Source organism: Pan paniscus, chromosome 19 (genome assembly GCF_029289425.2).
Source record: "Pan paniscus chromosome 19, NHGRI_mPanPan1-v2.0_pri, whole genome shotgun sequence".
Lineage (NCBI taxonomy): Eukaryota > Metazoa > Chordata > Mammalia > Primates > Hominidae > Pan > Pan paniscus.
In genome coordinates, this window is record NC_073268.2 from 91,541,243 (window position 1) to 91,558,756 (window position 17,514).

A 17,514-nucleotide genomic window follows, 5' to 3' on the forward strand; every position below is an offset into this window, starting at 1 on the left:
TCCCCACCCCAGCCTACCTCCCTGCGGCCCCAGAGGGGCTGAGCCCATGCCTCACTTTGGCAGCAACGACGACAGGGCTCCAGCCTGGTTTGAGGACTTTGCCAATGGACTGCTGTCGGCTCAGAAGCTCACGGCCGCCCTGATTGTCCTGCACACTGGTGAGAGGGCTCCCTGGGAGGGCGTGGATGATGGTGGGAGAGGAGCCCCACTGTGGAAGTCTGACCCCCACATCGCCCCACTTTCCCCAGTCTTCATTTCCATCACCCATGTGCATCGCACCAAGCCCCTGTGGAGAAAGAGCCCCTTGACCAACCTCTGGTGGGCCGTGACAGTGCCTGTGGTGTGAGTATTGCTAGGATGGAGGGCGGAGTGTGGGCTGGGGAGGAGAGGGCCTTCTGCAGGGCTAGGATTGGAGGGCGGGACCGGGGCCAGAGGTTTAACTGTATCCTGCCTGAGCTAACTGTTGTACTGGGAAGAGCAGGGAAGGAAGCAAGCAGTGTCAGGTTCACACGGGGCCGCCACCTCCTGCAGGCTGCTGGGTCAGGTGGTCCAGACGGCTGTGGACCTGCAGCTGTGGACACACAGGGACAGCCACGTCCACTTTGGCCTGGAGGACGTGCCCCTGCTGACATGGCTCCTGGGCTGCCTGTCCCTGGTCCTTGTGGTGGTGACCAATGAGATCGTGAAGCTACATGAGATTCGGTGAGCTGTCAGCAGGGCGCCTCCCTCTGGGCTCAGGCTTGTTCCCTAAACCTGTTACTCCCTTGGCGACACTCGCCAACCTTTCCGCTGCCCATCCCTCCCTCCTCCTCTGGTGTCCTGCCCCGGCCCCTGGTCTAAGGATCTTTGCCAACCTGTACTTTAATCTCCTGCCCCACCAGGGTCCGAGTCCGCTACCAGAAGCGACAGAAGCTGCAGTTTGAAACTAAGCTGGGCATGAACTCTCCCTTCTGAGCCACTGGCTGTGGTGGCTGTAGTTGCCCCCGTCCCTGGGGCTAAAGCCAGACCCATTTCTGAACAGGGGAGTTTGTATCATGAATGTTTCCAGGTTTGCTCCTGCACCCGTGGCACTGGAAACCCAGCTCCCCGTGTCAGACCCCGCTGTCTTCCTGAGCCCTGGGGCTCACTGTGGAGGAGCTGACGGCCTGGGCCCTTGGCCAGTCCTGGCTCTTCCCTGGGCCTCACCAGGGACACTCTTGAATGTATGGCCTCAGGCGCTCCCTAGAGGGGCCCTAAACCCCCTCACCTGTGAGCTACCCCCTTTAGGGATCCCTTGCCCCCTTGGAGATCCCTTGCCCCCCAGTGCCTCTGCTCGTGGGTCCCTGGACACGGCCTTGAAGCCAACCTTCTTTGGAGGAGCAAGAGCAGCAGCCTTGGCCGACGCGTCCAACTCCCAAGGCTGCCGTGGAGGGCAGGGGGGTGGTGCTTGCCTGGATGTGGCCCCGAGTGCCTCCCCTCCCTCCCTCTGTGGGGGAGTCTCCCGCCTGAACCTGAAGATGGAGCAGGGCCCCCGCTTCGCCCTGGAGCCTCTTCCTGTGCCTGGCTCAAGCTGGCTGCCTGTCAGTCTTGGGGAATCTGGCCCAGGTCTCCTCAGCCTCTGCCCCAGTTCTGGGAGAAGTTTCTACTGGTGTATATTTTTTACTGGAAATGAGCCTTTTAGGAATGAATGTAGACTGGTTTGTATTAAAATGTGTCAATTGCTAAGAAATACCTGTGGCTGGTCTGTAAGGCCACTCCAGGGTCTGCCCACCCCCGGCGGTGGCTGGCAAAGGGAGGCCTAAACCTTCCTCCATCTACGCGGGTGGGTCCCTCAGGTCTGGCTCAGGCGAGACCCCTGGGGTCAGGGGTCCCCATGTCACAGAGGCAAACACACAGCCCAGTCACGTGGAATGGTGTTTTCATTGGTGTTAGTTGGGGGAAGAGGTTAATGGTTACAGAGCCAGGGCCTGGGCCAATGGGGTCAGGCTCTCCCTGCCCTCAGGTGGGCAGTCGGGGCTCCTGCTGTGGTCCGAAGCCCCTCCCCCATTGTGTCCTCTCAGGCAGTTAATAGATAGAATAAATTCCATTTAAAATATATGCATTTCTCTCTGCTTAGAAAATAACATTTACAATTGAAAAGTTAGGACTTGTGGGATCTGTTAACCCCACTGCCTCCCACCCCTGCTAGCCCTGCCTCAGTGAGGGAAGGCCGGGGCAGGAGCTGCCTGGGCACCACTGCTGTGTATTTACATGTCCTCTGTACACCTACGGAGAGGGGGCCCGGCCAGACACACGCCTCCTCCAGCCTCTCAGGGCCTGGGCAGGATGGTGGGTGGCAAGAGGCATTCCCTTGGCACAACTTGGGACATGGGCCGGGGGGTACAGAGAAAGCACCCCCAAAGCCCCACCCCCACTTCCTCCCTGAGGAGAGAGCTCTTACCAGGGTCCCTGTCCAGGAGCAAGGCTGTCCTGCTCAATCGATCAAACCCTGGGAGGGGCTTTGCTGAGATTCAGCGGAGGTCCCTCGCTAGTCAGGTTCTAAGGTGGGCTGCCCCACAAGAGCTGTGGTGCCCACAGCCGCGGGCTGAGTGGGAAGGGGCCCTGCGAGGAGGGGCACTTCAGCCTGACCAGCCCTTGGCCTGTCCCTAGGGTGGCAGGGGCCTCTTCTGTGCTGGGGCAAAGGCAGTGGACTTCGGCAGGTCACAGTGGGCACTGCTGGAGGGCTCAGTCCAGCATGGCATCCAGCTGGTCAGCCAGGGCGTCGAACATGGTGCTGATGTCATCCAGAATGTGCTTGGTGGAGGCGCTGGGGGTGCTGCAGCAAGGGGAAGGATGCGGTCAGATCAGCCAGTGGCCTGCACCCCACTGGCCCTGGGGCAGGGAGCTGTCATAGCTCCCAGAGGCTCAGGGAGGCAAGGGACCGGCCAGGCTCCTGTGCCTCTTAAATGGTAGCCACCAGGATTCCCTGATCTAGGTGACTCCAACACCTGGCCTCTTATCCCATTAGTGCCTGCAATGTCCCCCTCCAACATCCCCATGATCCCTGGGCAGAGGGTGCAGGGAGCACTGTTTCTCTGCAGCCTTCTCTCCCTCCCCATCCGGCCCCCCTCACCCCTCTTGCTCCTTGGTGCCAATGCTCTTCTCTGCGGCTCTCAGTGCAGCTGCCAGGGACGAGCTGGTCTGCTCCAGTCTCTGCTGGGCCTGGCCTGGGCCCACAGTCCCAGTGCTCTCAGGCCGTGGAGGAGGCACTGGGCGGGGGCCGAGCCGGGGCGCTAGCTTAGGGCCAGAAAATGCCAGCTGGGTGCAGGCCACCGACACAGGCTTGGGGGCTGTTCCTGCAGAGACAAAAAGGTTGGCCTGGGACTTGGCTGGGTCAGACACAACCCTGCCAGCAGTGACTCTCCCACAGGCCTCGCCTCCTACCTGCTCCGGGCACCTTGAGGAGGGCAGCAGGGGCGGCTGGGGGTTCTGTCTCCCCATTCCACCGACTAGCTGCTGAGCTTTCCAGACCTGGCCCTGGGCAGGGCAGCACTGGAGGCTGCATGGCGGGGCTGGGAGCAAGGGGGGTTGGAACTCCTTGGGCTGGAAGGCTGCTGGGCTCGGGCTGGGGAAGGCTAGAAGCTGGAGGAGACTCGCCAGGAGTTGGGGAAGGCAGGGGGGCAGCGGGGCCAGGCGTGGCACTGGCCACTCCGAAGGCCAGCAGTGCGGTCTGCAGTGGCTCTCTCTCCCGGCACTTGGGCCTCCGCTTAACAGTGTCTGATTCCGTGAGGTTGAAATCGAGGCCGGGGGGCACGGGTGTCTCTCGGGGCGGGGGGCCAGCGGGCTTCGGGCGCTGTTTGATGGTCAGGTTCCCTTCCTCTGCAAACGGCAGCCCTTCCCCAGAGCTGCCCCGAGATGGGGGCGTCCCCTCAGGGCCTGGCTCCTCCTCCTCCGTGTCTGACGCGGGCCCAGCCGGGGCAGGTGGGCCAGGGGGCTCTGAGGGGCCAGCAGGTTCACTCAGTGTTCGCCTTCGGGGCCCTGTGGCCCCTTCCTTGGGCCCTGGGCTCCCATCTAGTGGAGGTGGCTCCGGGCTGGGGCCAGAGACGGAGCTGAGGCGCTTGGGGGGCGGGGGCGGGGGGCCTTTGCGCCGGGCCCGCAGGGCAAAGGACTGGCTGCGAGGAGTCCCCCGAGCTGGGGTTGGGGTCACACTAGGACTGGTCCGGACAAGGGCACTGCGTCCTGGCCGCCGGGTAAGGGTAGCATAACTGCCTAGGGTGCTGCCCACTGGCCCTTCGGCCTCCCCCTCAGCATCCCCCTCTGTGGGGCCAGGGCGGCTTAGGCTGTGGGACCGGCGCTTAGGTCGAGGCGGGTCTGGGGGAGTGGCAGGGGGCCCGGCCAAGTAGGAGAAGGCCCAGGGTGCGCCAGGAGGTGGCCCTGGGGCCGGGCTAGAGGGTGAGCCCTGGGGGTACATAAAAACATAGGGTGGGGGTCCTTGGCCAGGAAGTGAAGAACAAAGCTTAGGGGGCCGCTCTGTGCCCTCTGGAAGGTTCCTCTCCTGGGGGGGGCTGGGATCTCCACCGCTGGGCTGTGGGGCAGGCTGTTCCTGTGAGTGGCCAGACCCCCGTGAGCGTGCCCCGATGCTCTCCTGGCTGGGAGAGCGGGCAGGTGGGAGGGGGAGTGGTTCAGGGCCACCCCCTGCCATGGCCGCCTGTAGCTCTGGGCTTAGTTCGCTGCCCTGGAAGGTGAGGAGCCGTGGGCCAGCTGTAGCTGGGCCTTCTCCGTTCTCCAGTCCCTCAATGGCCATCAGCTCCGGACCCTTGGCCAGCCGGCGCCCGCCTTCGCTGAGGGCCTCCCCCTGCAGCAGGCCCCGCCGAAGCTCCGCCAGCCGCTTCACCCCCAGCATGAGCTTCTTCTGATGCCCTGAGATGGGGGACGGAAGTGGCAAGGTTAGCTGGGGCTGGGGTTGTCCTGGTCACCGCTGGGCCCCATACTGTCTTCTCTTGGAGACCCCGGAGGCAGGTGGGGGCCCAGCCAGGCCTCAGGACAGTCCTTACCGAGCTTGTTCACCCCAATCTCCTGCAGCTCCTCCCAGGTGAGGTCGGCCACCAGCCCCATGGAGTCGTAGCCGCTGCTCACCAGCTGCTTGTGGTACTGCGGCAGCCCCAGTGCACACAGCCACTCCAGCAGGTCCGTCTGGAAGAGCACCGTCCTCAGAACAACTCCCAGCCAGCCTCCGCCCCCAGCCAGAGGAGAAAAGGCACCGCAAAGCCACAGCTGAGGGCGACAGCACGTGCCCCACTCCCCAGCCACCCTTGATGGCTCACTGGGATGTAGCTGGGCAGCCACTCGGCGATGCTGAGCTGAGCGATCTCTGAGGCGATCTTCTTCCTGTGCCCAGGCTTGGTCACCCCGATGGCCGTCAGGTCCTGCCACACAAAGTCTGGCCATCAGGCCCCTCCCCCGCCTGCTGGGCCCTCCCCCGCCCGCTGGGCGCTGCTTCCCGGCTGCAGCCCCCACCTCAGGTGTCATGCGGCTGATGGTAGGCACATCATAGCCGGCCTGCAGAAAGTGGGCAGTGTAGCCCTCCAGCTGGAACTCGCTTAGCCAGTTATGAATGGCCTGCGCGTCCTGCGGGGTGGGGGAAGGGGGCAGAATTAGCAGGAGCTGGACCAAGGCCCTAGCCCCCACCAGGGGCTCAGGACCTGCCTGAGCGGGGCTTCAGTCCATACAGAGGCTCTTGCCTCTACCCTGCCCTACCCACCCCGAGGCCCACAGTGCACCCCGTGGAGGTCACACCTTCCCCCCCGAGGCCCACGGTGCACCCCGTGGAGGTCACACCTTCCCCCCCGAGGCCCACGGTGCACCCCGTGGAGGTCACACCTTCCCCCCCGAGGCCCACGGTGCACCCCGTGGAGGTCACACCTTCCCACCCCGAGGCCCATGGTGCACCCCGTGGAGGTCACACCTTCCCCCCCCGAGGCCCACGGTGCACCCCGTGGAGGTCACACCTTCCCCCCCGGAGGCCCACGGTGCACCCCGTGGAAGTCACACCTTCCCCCCCGAGGCCCACGGTGCACCCCGTGGAGGTCACACCTTCCCCTCCAGCAGCTGTTCTGGCCGCACGTCCTGGGTGAAGATCTGCTCCCCAGAGCGGCAGTTGGCCAGAGGGCGGTGGCTCAGGTTGTCTTCAAGGAGAGAGAAAAATGGAATGGAAAGGTGGCAGGAGGAAGGGGTGCCCACCCTCGGCCTCCTTACTTGCACCTCTCCTAGCCAACCCAGGTCCCCTGACCCTTCCTACCTGCCAGGGACGGCGGGTGGAGTCCTGGCAGCACCTGGTCCTCTCCGGCAGAGGGCAGTGGCTGGAGGAGACAGGGCAGGAGCCAACTCAGCATTTGGGGAAGTGGCAGTGGGGAGTGAGCCCTGACCTGGTCCGTGACCCCATCATCCTACCTGGGCGTTCTCAATCAGGAGGCCAGGGCCATGGCCATTAGTGCCCTCAGAGCTCTGCCCGCTGCCGGCACTGCGGATGCTGCCCACGCTGCCCTCACTGCCCACGCTATTCCTGTCACCTGCTGTGGGGGGCAGAAGCCAAGGGGTCAGAGTCCCAAGTGTCGCTCTGACAGCTGTCTGGCAGCTTGCCCAGGCCACACGCCCACACAGTGCCCAGCACTGCCCCCTGGGAGGATGTACCTGGGCTGTCTGGGCTGAGGCCCACCCGAGGAAGCTGGCTGTAGGTAAGAGGGTGCGGGGGTTCTTCGGCAGGAGGCTGCGGTGTCCGGGAGAAGCCTGGGCGCAGGGGGGTGGGTGCGGAGGGGAGGCGGGCTGCAGGGATGCCCACCCGCTTGCTGACCACCTCAACAATGCCCGGGGGGAAGTAGCCTATGCGGTCTGTGCCCCTCTGGCTCTCGTGGATGTGGCCCTTCCAGCGGCCGTCGGGATGCTGTTCTAGCACCTGCGGCCAGGGGTGGGGGGCGGGGACGGTCACTCCCAGCACCAGGCAAGTGGCAAACGGTTGTCCCTGCAGCTGCGGTCTGGCAACCCTGGTCCAGCTCTTCCCCTACCCCTAAGGAGCTGGCCTCTAATGCCCACACTGGCCCAAGTTCCGCCCCTGCTGCCAGCAGCCAGCTCAATCTCCCCTGTGCCTCCAGGGCGAGCCCCAGTGGCAGCCCGTGGTCAAATCACAGCTCCACTACTTGCTAGCTGTGTGACCTTGGGCAAGTCACTTGAATTTCTCTTGATTTTATTTTGTTTAATTCTCAATTTTGTCATCTGTAAAGAAGAAATGCTAACAGCACTGCCTTCCCTGGCTTTAGGAAGAATTAAATGAGGGTGCATATAGAGACCTCAGGGCAGAACGTGGTAACGTAGCAGGTGCCCAAATAAGTAACAGCAATCATTTGTATTTGCAAAGGAATGCCTGCTTGGGGTCCCTCACCGTGATGACATCCCCTGCCCGGACATTGAGAGCAGTGGGATCGTGGAGGTTCCAGAAATCCTTGAGCGCTCGGACCTTCAGGATCCCTGAGGCCTCTAAGAGAACAGGGTGGGGGACAGGTGTCATCTAAGGGTCCTTAGGGCATCTTCCCACCCCTCATGCCCTTGACAACCCTCCCCCAGGGACGTCCACTCCCCCTCCACATCCTGGTACCACTTGAGCGGCCCCAGGCCCCCTGGGCAGGGTATCCACCCCCGCACTCACCCCGCAGTAGCTGCTTGATTTCCCGGCTGGCCTGGGAGGTGGTGAACTGATTCACTATGTCCAGCGCCGTCTGGTTATACGTATTCCGGATGTTCACGTCCACACCTCCCTGGGTGCACAGTGTCACATGAGCACACGCTAAGCACTTTGACACCCCTCACCCGATTCTCTCAGCTACCCGGGACATAGGTACTATTACCATTTTCCGATTTTACGGATGAGGACATAGAGGCTCAGGGACTCAGTCAAGGACAAGCTCAAGTTCACTCAGCTAGTAAGAGGCAGATCTGGGGTGCCAATCAGGTTGGTCTGCCCCCGATCCATCTGCACCGCCTCGGCACCATTCAGAAGGAAGTCAGGCCTCTTTCCTGACGCCCATGCAAAAACCACGCTGGAGTCCTCCGTCCCGTACCTCCCCAGCCAGTCAGGGGCACAGGGCAGAGGCTCCATGGACACCTGCGAGGGAGCAGGGGCCCATACCCACCTCCAGAAGCAGCCGCACCACCTCGGTCTTGCCATACAGTGCGGCCTCGTGGAGCGCCGTACCCGTCTTGGTCTGGCGGTTGATCTCGATCCCAGCTCTCAGGAGCTGCCTGCAGTGGACGGGGGGAGTCACGGGGGAGGTGGCGTAGGAGGGGGTGCTGACTGCTGGGGGCCTGGGAGATGGAGAGCCCAGGTGAAAAGGGCAGTGGGGGAGGGCACTGAGGGGCACCGATGGTCCCGCAGGCAGGTGATGAGGAAGCGGGGGGACCCCAAGGGTACCTGATGACTTCTCTGTGGCCATTCTTGGCAGCCAAGTGCAGGGGCGTGGTGTAGTTGGGGTCACACGGGTCTTTGGCCTCACCCTCCAGCAGTGCCACACATAAGTGGCTATTCAGAAGCAGCTGGGCCACCTGCAGCACCCAGTGCCCAGTTAGAGCCTCCTCCTGAGACCCTGTACATGTCCAGGACCCAGCACCCCAAGGCTGCAGGCCTCACCTTGAGTCGGCCAAATTCACAGGCCAGGTCCAGGGGCGTCTTCTTGGCCTTGTTGACCAGGCATGGGTTGGACTGATGCTGGAGGAGCATTTCTGACTGGGGTTGGGGGAGCCGAGTGAGGGGGCCTGGCCTGTCCTGCGGCACCCCACCCCGCCCTGCGCCACGCCCCTGTGGGCAGCCTCACGTACCACCTCATAATGTCCATACTGCGCAGCCAGGTGCAGGGGGATCTGTCCGTCCAGCGAGGCGGCATTGACGGCCGCAGAGGCGCGCAGCAGCAGCCTCACAGGCTCCAGCCGGCCCTGCCAGGCTGCGTAGTGCAGCGGGCGCATGCCTGGCAGGAGGAAAGCGTTTCTGAGGGAGGTCCTGGGACGGCGTTGGGGGTGGAGAGGAACTGAGCAGAGTACGGAGCCAGCCCAGCTGGGAGGGCAGAGAGCCCACGGGGATGCAATGCTGGCTCTATCCAGGTGTGGTTAGGAAGAGGTTCGGCTCGACAGGGCTGAAGCCAGAGTCCTGCTGTGCCCACTGCGGATCATGATGACCCCAGGACAGCAACAAAACCTCGCTGAGCCTCAACCTACTCATCTGAATAATGGGATGTTAGTACCACTCCCCTATGCAAGAAGGCTGTGAAGAGTAAACGGGGAAAAGCCACTTGCAAGCCCAGAGACGCTGTGCTAGCATCTATTAGCATTGCTACGTTGTCATGGGAGCAAGCTCTGGTCCCAGGGTCTGGGTAGGGCCCCTACCTGCCCAGGGTGGGGGTCGGGGGCACATGGGGGTCTCACCATTGCTGTCCTTGATGTCAACAGTGGCCTGAGCCTCTAGCAGCAAGGCTATGAGCTCCAGGCTGCCCCCCAAAGCAGCGTGGTGGAGGGCAGAGAATCTGATGTGGGAGGACACAAAGTTAGGGGTGTTGGTGGGCAGCCCCCACCCCCAAATCCTGGTCTTCCATACCCGAACCTATCCTGGGGGCTGGCAGGGATGGGTTACTGGCCCCCCCAACCCCAGCAGCCCTGCCGTGGGAGCGCAGTGGCTGAGCCACAGCATGAAAGGGCTCAGTGTCTGCACTGAGAGGCCCGTTTGTCTCGCCCCCCCCGCCTCCCAGCTGGCCCAGGGGAGGGGGCCGTGGGAGCAGGAGCCTGAGGGCTCCTACCCTCCAGGGAGAAAAGGGGGCCCCAAAGGAATCTGACCCCAGGAGGCCCTGCGGAGAGGCACCAGGGCCCCTCCCCTCACTCAGGGCTAACTCCACGGGCGGGCGGGTGCCCCCTCCCTCCAGCCCAGGGACAGGGCCCACAGCTCGCAGCAAATACACTTCCAGGGCCAAGTCTGAGAGGGAAAGGGACCCTGGGCCTCAGGATCTTTCCCTCCAGCCCCACCCCTGGGCTCTACTGCCCCCACCCAGCAGCTCTGCAGAGGGACAGGGGCTCCCACTCACCCATCAGCATCCTGGTAGTTCACGTTGAGCCTCTTTGTGGAGCCCAGGAGCTCTAGGGGTCAGGGCAGGAGGTGTCAGGGCCATGATATGACTGCCCTCACCCAGCATCCCTCCCCCCACCTGTCACAGCCCGGCTGACCTCTTGGCGTGCAGGAAAGCACCTGCCCCATGGCCTTCCGCCCGTCCCGTCCCTGTGGCTCCCCACCCTGGCCCACCGGCCCAGCAGCGTGAGGGCAGTGAGGGCAGGATGCTGCTGCGGCAGTGGGCTGGCTTCCCCTCGCCCCAGTCCCGCTTGTTTATAGAGCCAAAGAGGGCGGGGGGTGGGACTGGCACGATGTGCCCTCAGTGGACAGGCCCACGGTGTGCATGGTTAGCATTCCTGCCTGAATGGGCCAGGCAGCGAGTCATGTTGTCCTACTGGGCCGAGGGGTGGGGAGAGAGAAGGAAAGAGGCACTAGGTATTCAAGGGCAGGCCACGATGCCCAGTCCTGGGGCATCCCAGAGGAAGGTGACATTAGACAGACCTCTACCCAACACTGGCTCTGCCAGGCACCAGCTGTGTGACTGTGACAAGTCATTTAACCTCCCATGCTCAGTGTCCTCAACTGTAAAATGAGCTGATCAGAACCTGCTCATGGGGGCTGTGAGTACAGTGCCTGACCTTGTCATATGCAAAGACAGGAGCTCTCAACATCTAGCCCTCCTGACGTGTGGGCAAATACCATCCCGATGTTAGGGCGATGGTCCTCCAACAAGAGCTGGCACAGGGCCCATACTGTCCCCACTGGGATCTCCATGGGTGCTCAGACTGCCCGGGGAGTCACTGCTACTGCTGACTCCACACCTCCAGGGTCTTAGCTGAGATGTCCATGCCCTGGACAAGGACTCTGCAGGTTGGTGGCAAGAGGAGCTGGGGCCACCCCCTCTCGGGGCAGGGTTCAGGCAGGTGTGCTCCCTGCGAGAGCCAGGGAACTGGTGGGAGTGGCTCTTGAAGTGCTGGGGAGGGAAGGAAGGCCTGTCATGGGTGGCCCCTGCCTCCTGCTAGAACCCACCCTGCAGGGAAGGAGTGGGCCTGGCTTGGCCAGGCCAGGCAGAGTGCCAAGTGTGCTGGCCCAGGCCTGCCCCCCAGGCTCCGGTGGACCCCTGAATACCCCAGTAGCCTGGGGAAGACAGGGCTTCATTCCAACAGGGAGGGGAGGGACCAACCTGGCAGTAGGGAACATGGCACAGGGAGGGAGGGGACAGCTACATTGAGGGCCAAACTGAAGGACACTGTGCCACAAAGGTAAAGACAGAGCCAGGGAGGGACAAAGCGCTAAAGGGGTTGTGGCCACTGGGAAGAAACACAGACCTCCATTTTCCTCCAGTCCCCTTGGAAAGTCCTTGTCATACAGAACCATTTGAGGCAGTAGAAAGAAGAGGGGCTCTAGAAGCGGAAGTGCACAGTTCAAATGCTCACTCTGGCTGTGTGACCCTGGCCTGCCACGGTACCTCTCTGAGCCCCAGTGGAGACAATGCAGTCAGCAGGGAAGAGACACAGAGCACCCTTCAAGCTGCCCACTCTTCATTAGCCCTCCTCTTCCAACAGCCTGGACAGTTTGGGATGATGCAGCTGGGTGGCGGGATGCAGTCCCTCCCGAGAGGAGCAGGACAATGTGACAGGCAGGACAGGAACAGGGCAAGGGCCAGGCTGGGTGGCTCCGTTCTTTTCAGAACAATAGCCGGAAAGGCGGTGGGGAAGAGGCTCAGTGTGACCGGGCTGGGGACCCTGGCAGGAGGGCAGAGGGTCCAGGTTCCTGGCAGTGACTCCAGGCACTTCCCCTGCGGTACAACCTTCTTCCCGGGCCTGGCGCTGGGGGTGGAAGGGTGGCTCCTGATTTAGGCTCCCGGGCAGAGGATGTGAGCTCAGCCGGCCGCCCCAGCACACCCCATTTCCTCTGGCCAAAGAAGGAGATTGTTCAGAAAAGGGAGTGGTGCGGCGAGGGGCGGGGAGCAGGGCGAGGGCAACTGTACCCCTCTTCTCTCAGCCACCTGCTCCCTGAAGACGACCCGGGTGGGGGCAGGGAATTGGCCTGATATCAAATGCAGGAGACTGAGGGAGCATCTCCCACCTCCCTGTTCTCTCTCTGGATAGCTATAAAGCGCCAGCTAAACCCCAGAAGAAAAAAGGGGAGTCCTGACGCCTCCCTTTTAGCAGTTTCCCTTGCCTTCTTACGATATGGAGCAAGAGTCCCCAGCCTCACTTCTGAGAACTGCATTAAAATCATGGGGAGAACTTTCTGATACACAGAGTCCCAGGCCCTCTGTGATGAGTCTGATTTTGAGGGGAGTCCAAGGAGTCTACACTTTTATTTTTACTTATTTATTACTTTTTGAGACAGGGTCTTGCTCTGCTGCCCAGGTTGGAGTGTAGTGGCACGATCTCGGCTCACTGCAGCCTTGACCTCCCCGACTCAAGCGATCCTCCCACCTCAGCCTCCTGAATAGGTGGGACTACAGGCATGTGCCACCATGCCCAGATCATTTCTTAATTTTTTTGTAGAGATGGCATCTTACTATGTTGCCCAGGCCAGTCTCAAACTCCTAGGCTAACTAGGAGTCCTGGGGGACTCCTTCCTGTGCACAGGGCCAACAGGACTATAGGTGTGTGCCATCATGGCTGGCCCAGTCTGCACTTTTGAAACAATCCCTAGGCCAGCATGGTGGCATTGCCTGTAGTACCAGCCACTCAGGAGGCTGAGGTGGGAAGATGAGGCAGGAGGATCACTAGAGCCCAGGAGTTCAAGGCTGGGCAACATAGCGAGACCCCATCTCTTTCTCTGTCTTTTTTTTTTTTTTTTTTTTGAGACAGACTCTTGCTCTGTTGCCCAGGCTGGAGTGCAGTGGTACAATCTCAGCTCACTGCAACCTCTGCCTCCCAGGTTCAAGCGATCCTCCTGCCTCATCCTCCTGAGTAGCTGGGACTACAGGCACTTGCCACCACACTGAGCTAATTTTTGTATTTTTAGTAGAGACGGGGCTTCACCACGTTGCCCAGGCTGGTCTCGAACTCCTGACGTCAAGTGATCTGCCCACCTCGGCCTCCCAAAGTGAGACCCTATCTCTTTAAAAAGAAAAGAACAGAACAATCCCTAGGTAATACTGATGGGCAGCTGAGTGCAGAGCACAGGGGACAGGGTGCAGCTTTGCCTCTGCTCTGCCATGCTATGGCTATGTGACTTTAGGCAAGTCACTAACCCTCTCTGAGCATCACTTTCCTTATCTACAGAACGGATATTGAAATACCTATCTCACAGGCAAGTGAGGAAATTATAATATTTCATACACTATAAGGTTTGCAAATGTCACCTTGTGATCTCACTTTTGTCACCAGCCTCTCCAGCTTCTCAGAGGACTGGGAGGGGAGGCACAGTGCCAGGGCCTCATAAGGAATCCCAGGCCCCAGTCATCGCTGTGCCTGAGCCTACAGCCTGTGCAGGGTGAATTCTCCCCTTTGGGACTGAGGGAAGGGACCTCCTTCCCCACAGACGCTTCCCACTGGGCACAAGGGACCTTCTCGGAGCCTAAGAGCCTAGCTCTGCAGTTCCCGCCACTGGCCTCCAAACCCCTCCCGCCTGCCCTCCTGAGGGCCTCACTTTGAGGACCCAGAGCGGTGAGGCCAGCAGCAGCTTGACCAAGGCCCCACTGGGCAGGTTGCCAAAAACAACACAGAGGTGACAGAAGAGGGGAGTGGCTGCACTGCTGGACCTTAGGGCCCTCCCCTGGGACCTCCTTAGCACCTCCCCAGTGGCACCCACCCTGTGTCCACTTCCCTAGGCACAGAGACCACCCCACAGCTCCACCTCTCCAGGCCCTGCGTCTCCTGCCCCAGTGTGCTAGTGGATGCATGATGTTAAGGCCCTTCCTCTGGCACCCATACCCCAGGTGTTCAGGTAGCCTGGGGGACTCCTTCCTGTGCACAGGACCGAGGTGTATCTTGGGGCTAGAGCCCCTGAACTCCAGAGGAGACCTTCCCATCCAGGGAACTCCTCCTGCCTCAGTCTGGTGGCAGGAACCACCTCCTGCCTATGCTGATCTGGGATCTCAAGGTGACAAGTCCAGTGGCCTCCTGGGACAGCCCAGAGAGCCCTCCCTGAAGCCCAGAGGTCTATTCTCCCTGTGGGGGGTCGCACCACAGAGGTACCCAAGACATGGGGCTCAGGTGTGGCCGCTTGTGCATGGATCCCCCACAGCCCGGTCAGGTCTCGAGGCTAGGTGAAAATCTCCAGTAAATGACCTCTGGCCACACCCCACCAGGACACACATGTCAGGGGAAGAGAAACTTTAGCAACTTGTTAGAGAGTGTTGAACTTTTTTTAAGCAGTAGAATTCCCTTTTTAAAAAGCTATCTCGTGGCCTGGTGCGGTGGCTCATGCCTGCAATCCTAGCACTTTGGGAGGCTGAAGCGGGTGGATCACCTGAGGTCAGGAGTTCGAGACCAGCCTGACCTAGATGGTGAAACCCCGTCTCTAGTAAAAATTAGCCAGGCGTTGTGTCAGGCACCTGTAATCCCAGCTACTCGGGAGGCTGAGGCAGAAGAATAGCTTGAACCCGGGAGGCAGAGGCTGCAGTGCGCTGAGATCATGCCACTGCACTCCAAGCCGGGTGAGAAAGCAAGACTCCGTCTCAAAAAAAATAAACAGCTATCTTATAGATATCTTCTTAAGACACGAACATAGAGATGCTCTGGTTGAAATGTGTGCGTTTGAGGTTGGGGGTAGGGATGAAGTTCTATCTATTCAGTCTTCTCTAACCCACTGTCAGAAATCTCATGGCTCCAAAGAACACATCAGAAAGACCATCTGCTAGAAGGCAACTCCACGAAGACAGGAATTTGGGTCTGTTTTGTTCACTACTATGGTCCAGTGCTTAGAACAGAGCCTGAGCCAGGCACAGTGACTCACGCCTGTAATCCTAGTACTAGGAGGCCTAGGTGGGTGGATCACTTGAGGTCTGGAGTTCGAGACCAGTCTGGTCAACATGGTGAAACCCCCATCTCTACCAAAAATATAAAAAAAAATTAGCCGGGCATGGTGGCACACACCTGTAATCCCAGCTACTAGGGAGGCTGAGGCAGGAGAATGGCTTGAACCCAGAAGGCGGAGGTTCCGGTGAGCCGAGATCCTGCCACTGTACTCCAGCCTGTGTGACAAGCTATAGGCACTCAATAACAATGTGAATGAATGTACTTCAACCCTCTAATTTTGCAGGCCAGGAAACTGCAGCCCAGAGAGGTTAAGTGACTTGCCTAAGGACACACAGCAAGGGGGACCCAACTTTCTCTCTGGCTCTCTCACACAGAGGCACTTCTTACTGAGAACAAGACAGTCCACCCTCCTCAAATATGCAGATCACAGTGACCCACCCCCACCCACCAAGCCTCTGTGAACTGAGCGCTCGGCCTCAGCGGGATGCTCGTCCCACCCGGTACTCACTTGTCTTTGTGGCCTTGACCTTCGCCACCAGTTTCTGCACACCAGTCACATCTCCATTCTTGACGGCGAGGATCAGGTCCTGTTCACGACCCATACTGGCTCCTGGGCTGAGCTCTACACTCAGGAGTCCAGGGCAAAGGCAGGCAACGGGTCCAAGCTGGGGCGTCAGGGCGCCATGCCACAGCCCCTTGGAGGGCTCCCGGTTCCGCGGGAGCAAGTCTGGTGTCCCAGGCAGTGGGCTCCTCGTCAGGTACTGAGGGATACTCCCAAAGGTGCTCCGTGAACTGCCACCACACGAAGGAAAGCTAATCTTTGAGGGGGTGAAGACTACGTGGAAATCTGGATGGATATCAGCTTGTGGCTTCCGACAGCTCCAGGATGGGCTGGGACTGGGCACACCAATCTTCCCGGCTTGGCTGCGGAACACCAGTGCCCACCCAGAGAGCAGCCAGCATTCCCTTGGGCCTCAGGCAGCAGCGGTGCACTGGTCTCAGGACTCTGGAAAAAGCACAGGGCCTCTGTCGAATGCTGGGCCACAGCCTGCAAGGGTCCCAGAAGTGGAGTGCAGAGGATGAGCAGGATAAGACCTCCAGGGAGCCCCCAAGCCACCCTGGCTCCCCTCGGAGTCGATGGTGATGCTGAGCCACTGAAAGTGGGGAGGAAGCTGCTATGCATGAGAGGAGTATTGGTGGGGGGGAGGTGGCATTCTGGGAGGGGGAGGCTGAGTCACTGGGGCCCCAGGGCACCTGGCAGTACCTCAACCTTGGGCAGGAGGGGCCCTGGCAGCATGACATACTGGGGCAGGCCAGGCCAGCAGCCTGTTCTCCACAGCCCGAGGCTCCGACACCCACAGACAACTGGCGGGCCAGGAGGTGGGGCCGGGAGGGTCAGGCACAGGCAGGCGGGCAGGGGTCACTCCCTGTCAAAGGCACCAGCCCCCAGATTCCTCCCTACGGAGGCTTCAAGGCTTCGCTTTAATGGCTGGATGCCCTAGTCCTAGGACTCTTTGTGAACGGAGGGCATGAAGTGCTTCTGGCCCCCCATTTCTGGGGGCTCTGCCTGCTAGAGAGGGAAGCTGCACAGCACCTGTTGCTGACCCGTCCTCGCCCCTTGTGTCGGGTGGAGGAGCAGCTGGGCAGAGAACAGAGACAGAGCTGGGGCACTGCTGACAAACGGGGCTCCCAAGCCCACCAAGCCTGAACCTGAAGCCCAGACCCTGGACTCCACCGCAGAGAGGCTTACGTCAGTTTCTCGGTGGCAGCGAATTTACTGCCGGAGTCTTGTGGCATGAGATCCGCGCAGGCCTGGGGCCCTGGCCGGGAACCCCTCACTCCCCAAACGTCCCAAGCCCAACCCAGGGGCACTCCCACGCGGAGCCCGCGGCCCACACGGGCGGAGGGCGCCCTTGGCAGTGCCTGGGGTCGGGCTGGCTCCCCCGCCCCCCGGAATGTCCCTCCAGCGCCTCGCAACCCCCCAGCCCAGCCCAGCCCAGGCCCACCGGGGAACAAAGCGGCGGGAGAAGCCGGGCGGGCCAAGCGCCCGAGGTATAAACGCGGAGGATGGAAAAGGGGCGCGAGGAGGACTGAAGGAGCGGGGAGATGAAGGTGCCCGCCGACACGGCAAGAAAAGTTAGTTTGCGCCCGCCCCCACGGGCGCTGACCCCCAGCGCGGGCCCCGCAGCCTCACCTCTCCCGGCCGCCCGCCGGGGTCTGGCTGGCCCTGCTCGGTCCCTGGCACTCAGGACGGTGGCTCCCACTCCCCCCTGCCCCCCTTTCTCCTTCTCCTTTTCCAAGGCCGGCTCGGCGCCTCCCGCAGGAAATCCCGCCCCTCCCCCCTCCCTCCCGCCGGATCGGGAACGGAGGGACCGTCCCGGCCGCGCAGTCAGGCTGTCAGTCAGCACCGGCGGCTCCGCCCCCATCCGCGCCAGATCCCGCCCCAACTCGTGCCCCCCCGGACCGGGGGCGCTG

The 17,514-nt window shown here is 61.4% G+C and overlaps 2 protein-coding genes across 53 annotated transcripts in view; one reads left to right on the forward strand and one right to left on the reverse strand.

Moving 5' to 3' along the window:
* Positions 1 to 1,708, forward strand: part of TMEM94 (transmembrane protein 94) — a 43,381-nt gene extending 41,673 nt beyond the window's left edge. For 27 of the 49 annotated variants that reach the window (XM_055101518.2, XM_055101504.2, XM_055101513.2 and 24 more), the window contains 4 exons: positions 64 to 158; positions 249 to 342; positions 532 to 702; positions 882 to 1,708. In XM_055101518.2, coding sequence (XP_054957493.2) covers positions 64 to 158; positions 249 to 342; positions 532 to 702; positions 882 to 954 — 433 coding nt within the window. In that variant the 3' untranslated portion in view covers positions 955 to 1,708. Of the gene's footprint in view, positions 1 to 63; positions 343 to 531; positions 703 to 881 lie in introns of all 49 variants that reach the window. The other 22 variants (XM_055101499.2, XM_008965861.4, XM_055101500.2 and 19 more) reach the window with 1 other exon arrangement.
* A 172-nt stretch (positions 1,709 to 1,880) lies between these two features.
* Positions 1,881 to 17,430, reverse strand: CASKIN2 (CASK interacting protein 2). Of its 4 annotated transcripts, none has more exons than XM_034942880.4 (20): positions 17,234 to 17,430; positions 15,548 to 16,045; positions 10,074 to 10,125; positions 9,424 to 9,521; positions 8,824 to 8,969; positions 8,636 to 8,731; positions 8,420 to 8,550; positions 8,142 to 8,250; positions 7,658 to 7,766; positions 7,394 to 7,488; positions 6,649 to 6,910; positions 6,409 to 6,530; positions 6,257 to 6,317; positions 6,052 to 6,143; positions 5,476 to 5,586; positions 5,283 to 5,384; positions 5,013 to 5,151; positions 3,403 to 4,878; positions 3,092 to 3,314; positions 1,881 to 2,794 (listed from the first exon to the last, which is right to left on the reverse strand). In XM_034942880.4, exons 2-20 carry the CDS (start codon positions 15,639 to 15,641, stop codon positions 2,704 to 2,706), a joined length of 3,609 nt encoding a protein of 1,202 aa, XP_034798771.2. In that variant the 5' UTR covers positions 15,642 to 16,045; positions 17,234 to 17,430; the 3' UTR covers positions 1,881 to 2,703. The 4 variants fall into 4 exon arrangements, with proteins under 4 accessions (XP_034798771.2, XP_034798772.2, XP_034798774.2 ...); XM_034942881.3 differs by having other exon boundaries at positions 15,548 to 16,087; positions 17,234 to 17,352; XM_034942883.3 differs by lacking the exons at positions 15,548 to 16,045; positions 17,234 to 17,430 and adding an exon at positions 11,565 to 11,691.
* Positions 17,431 to 17,514: the final 84 nt, after the last annotated feature.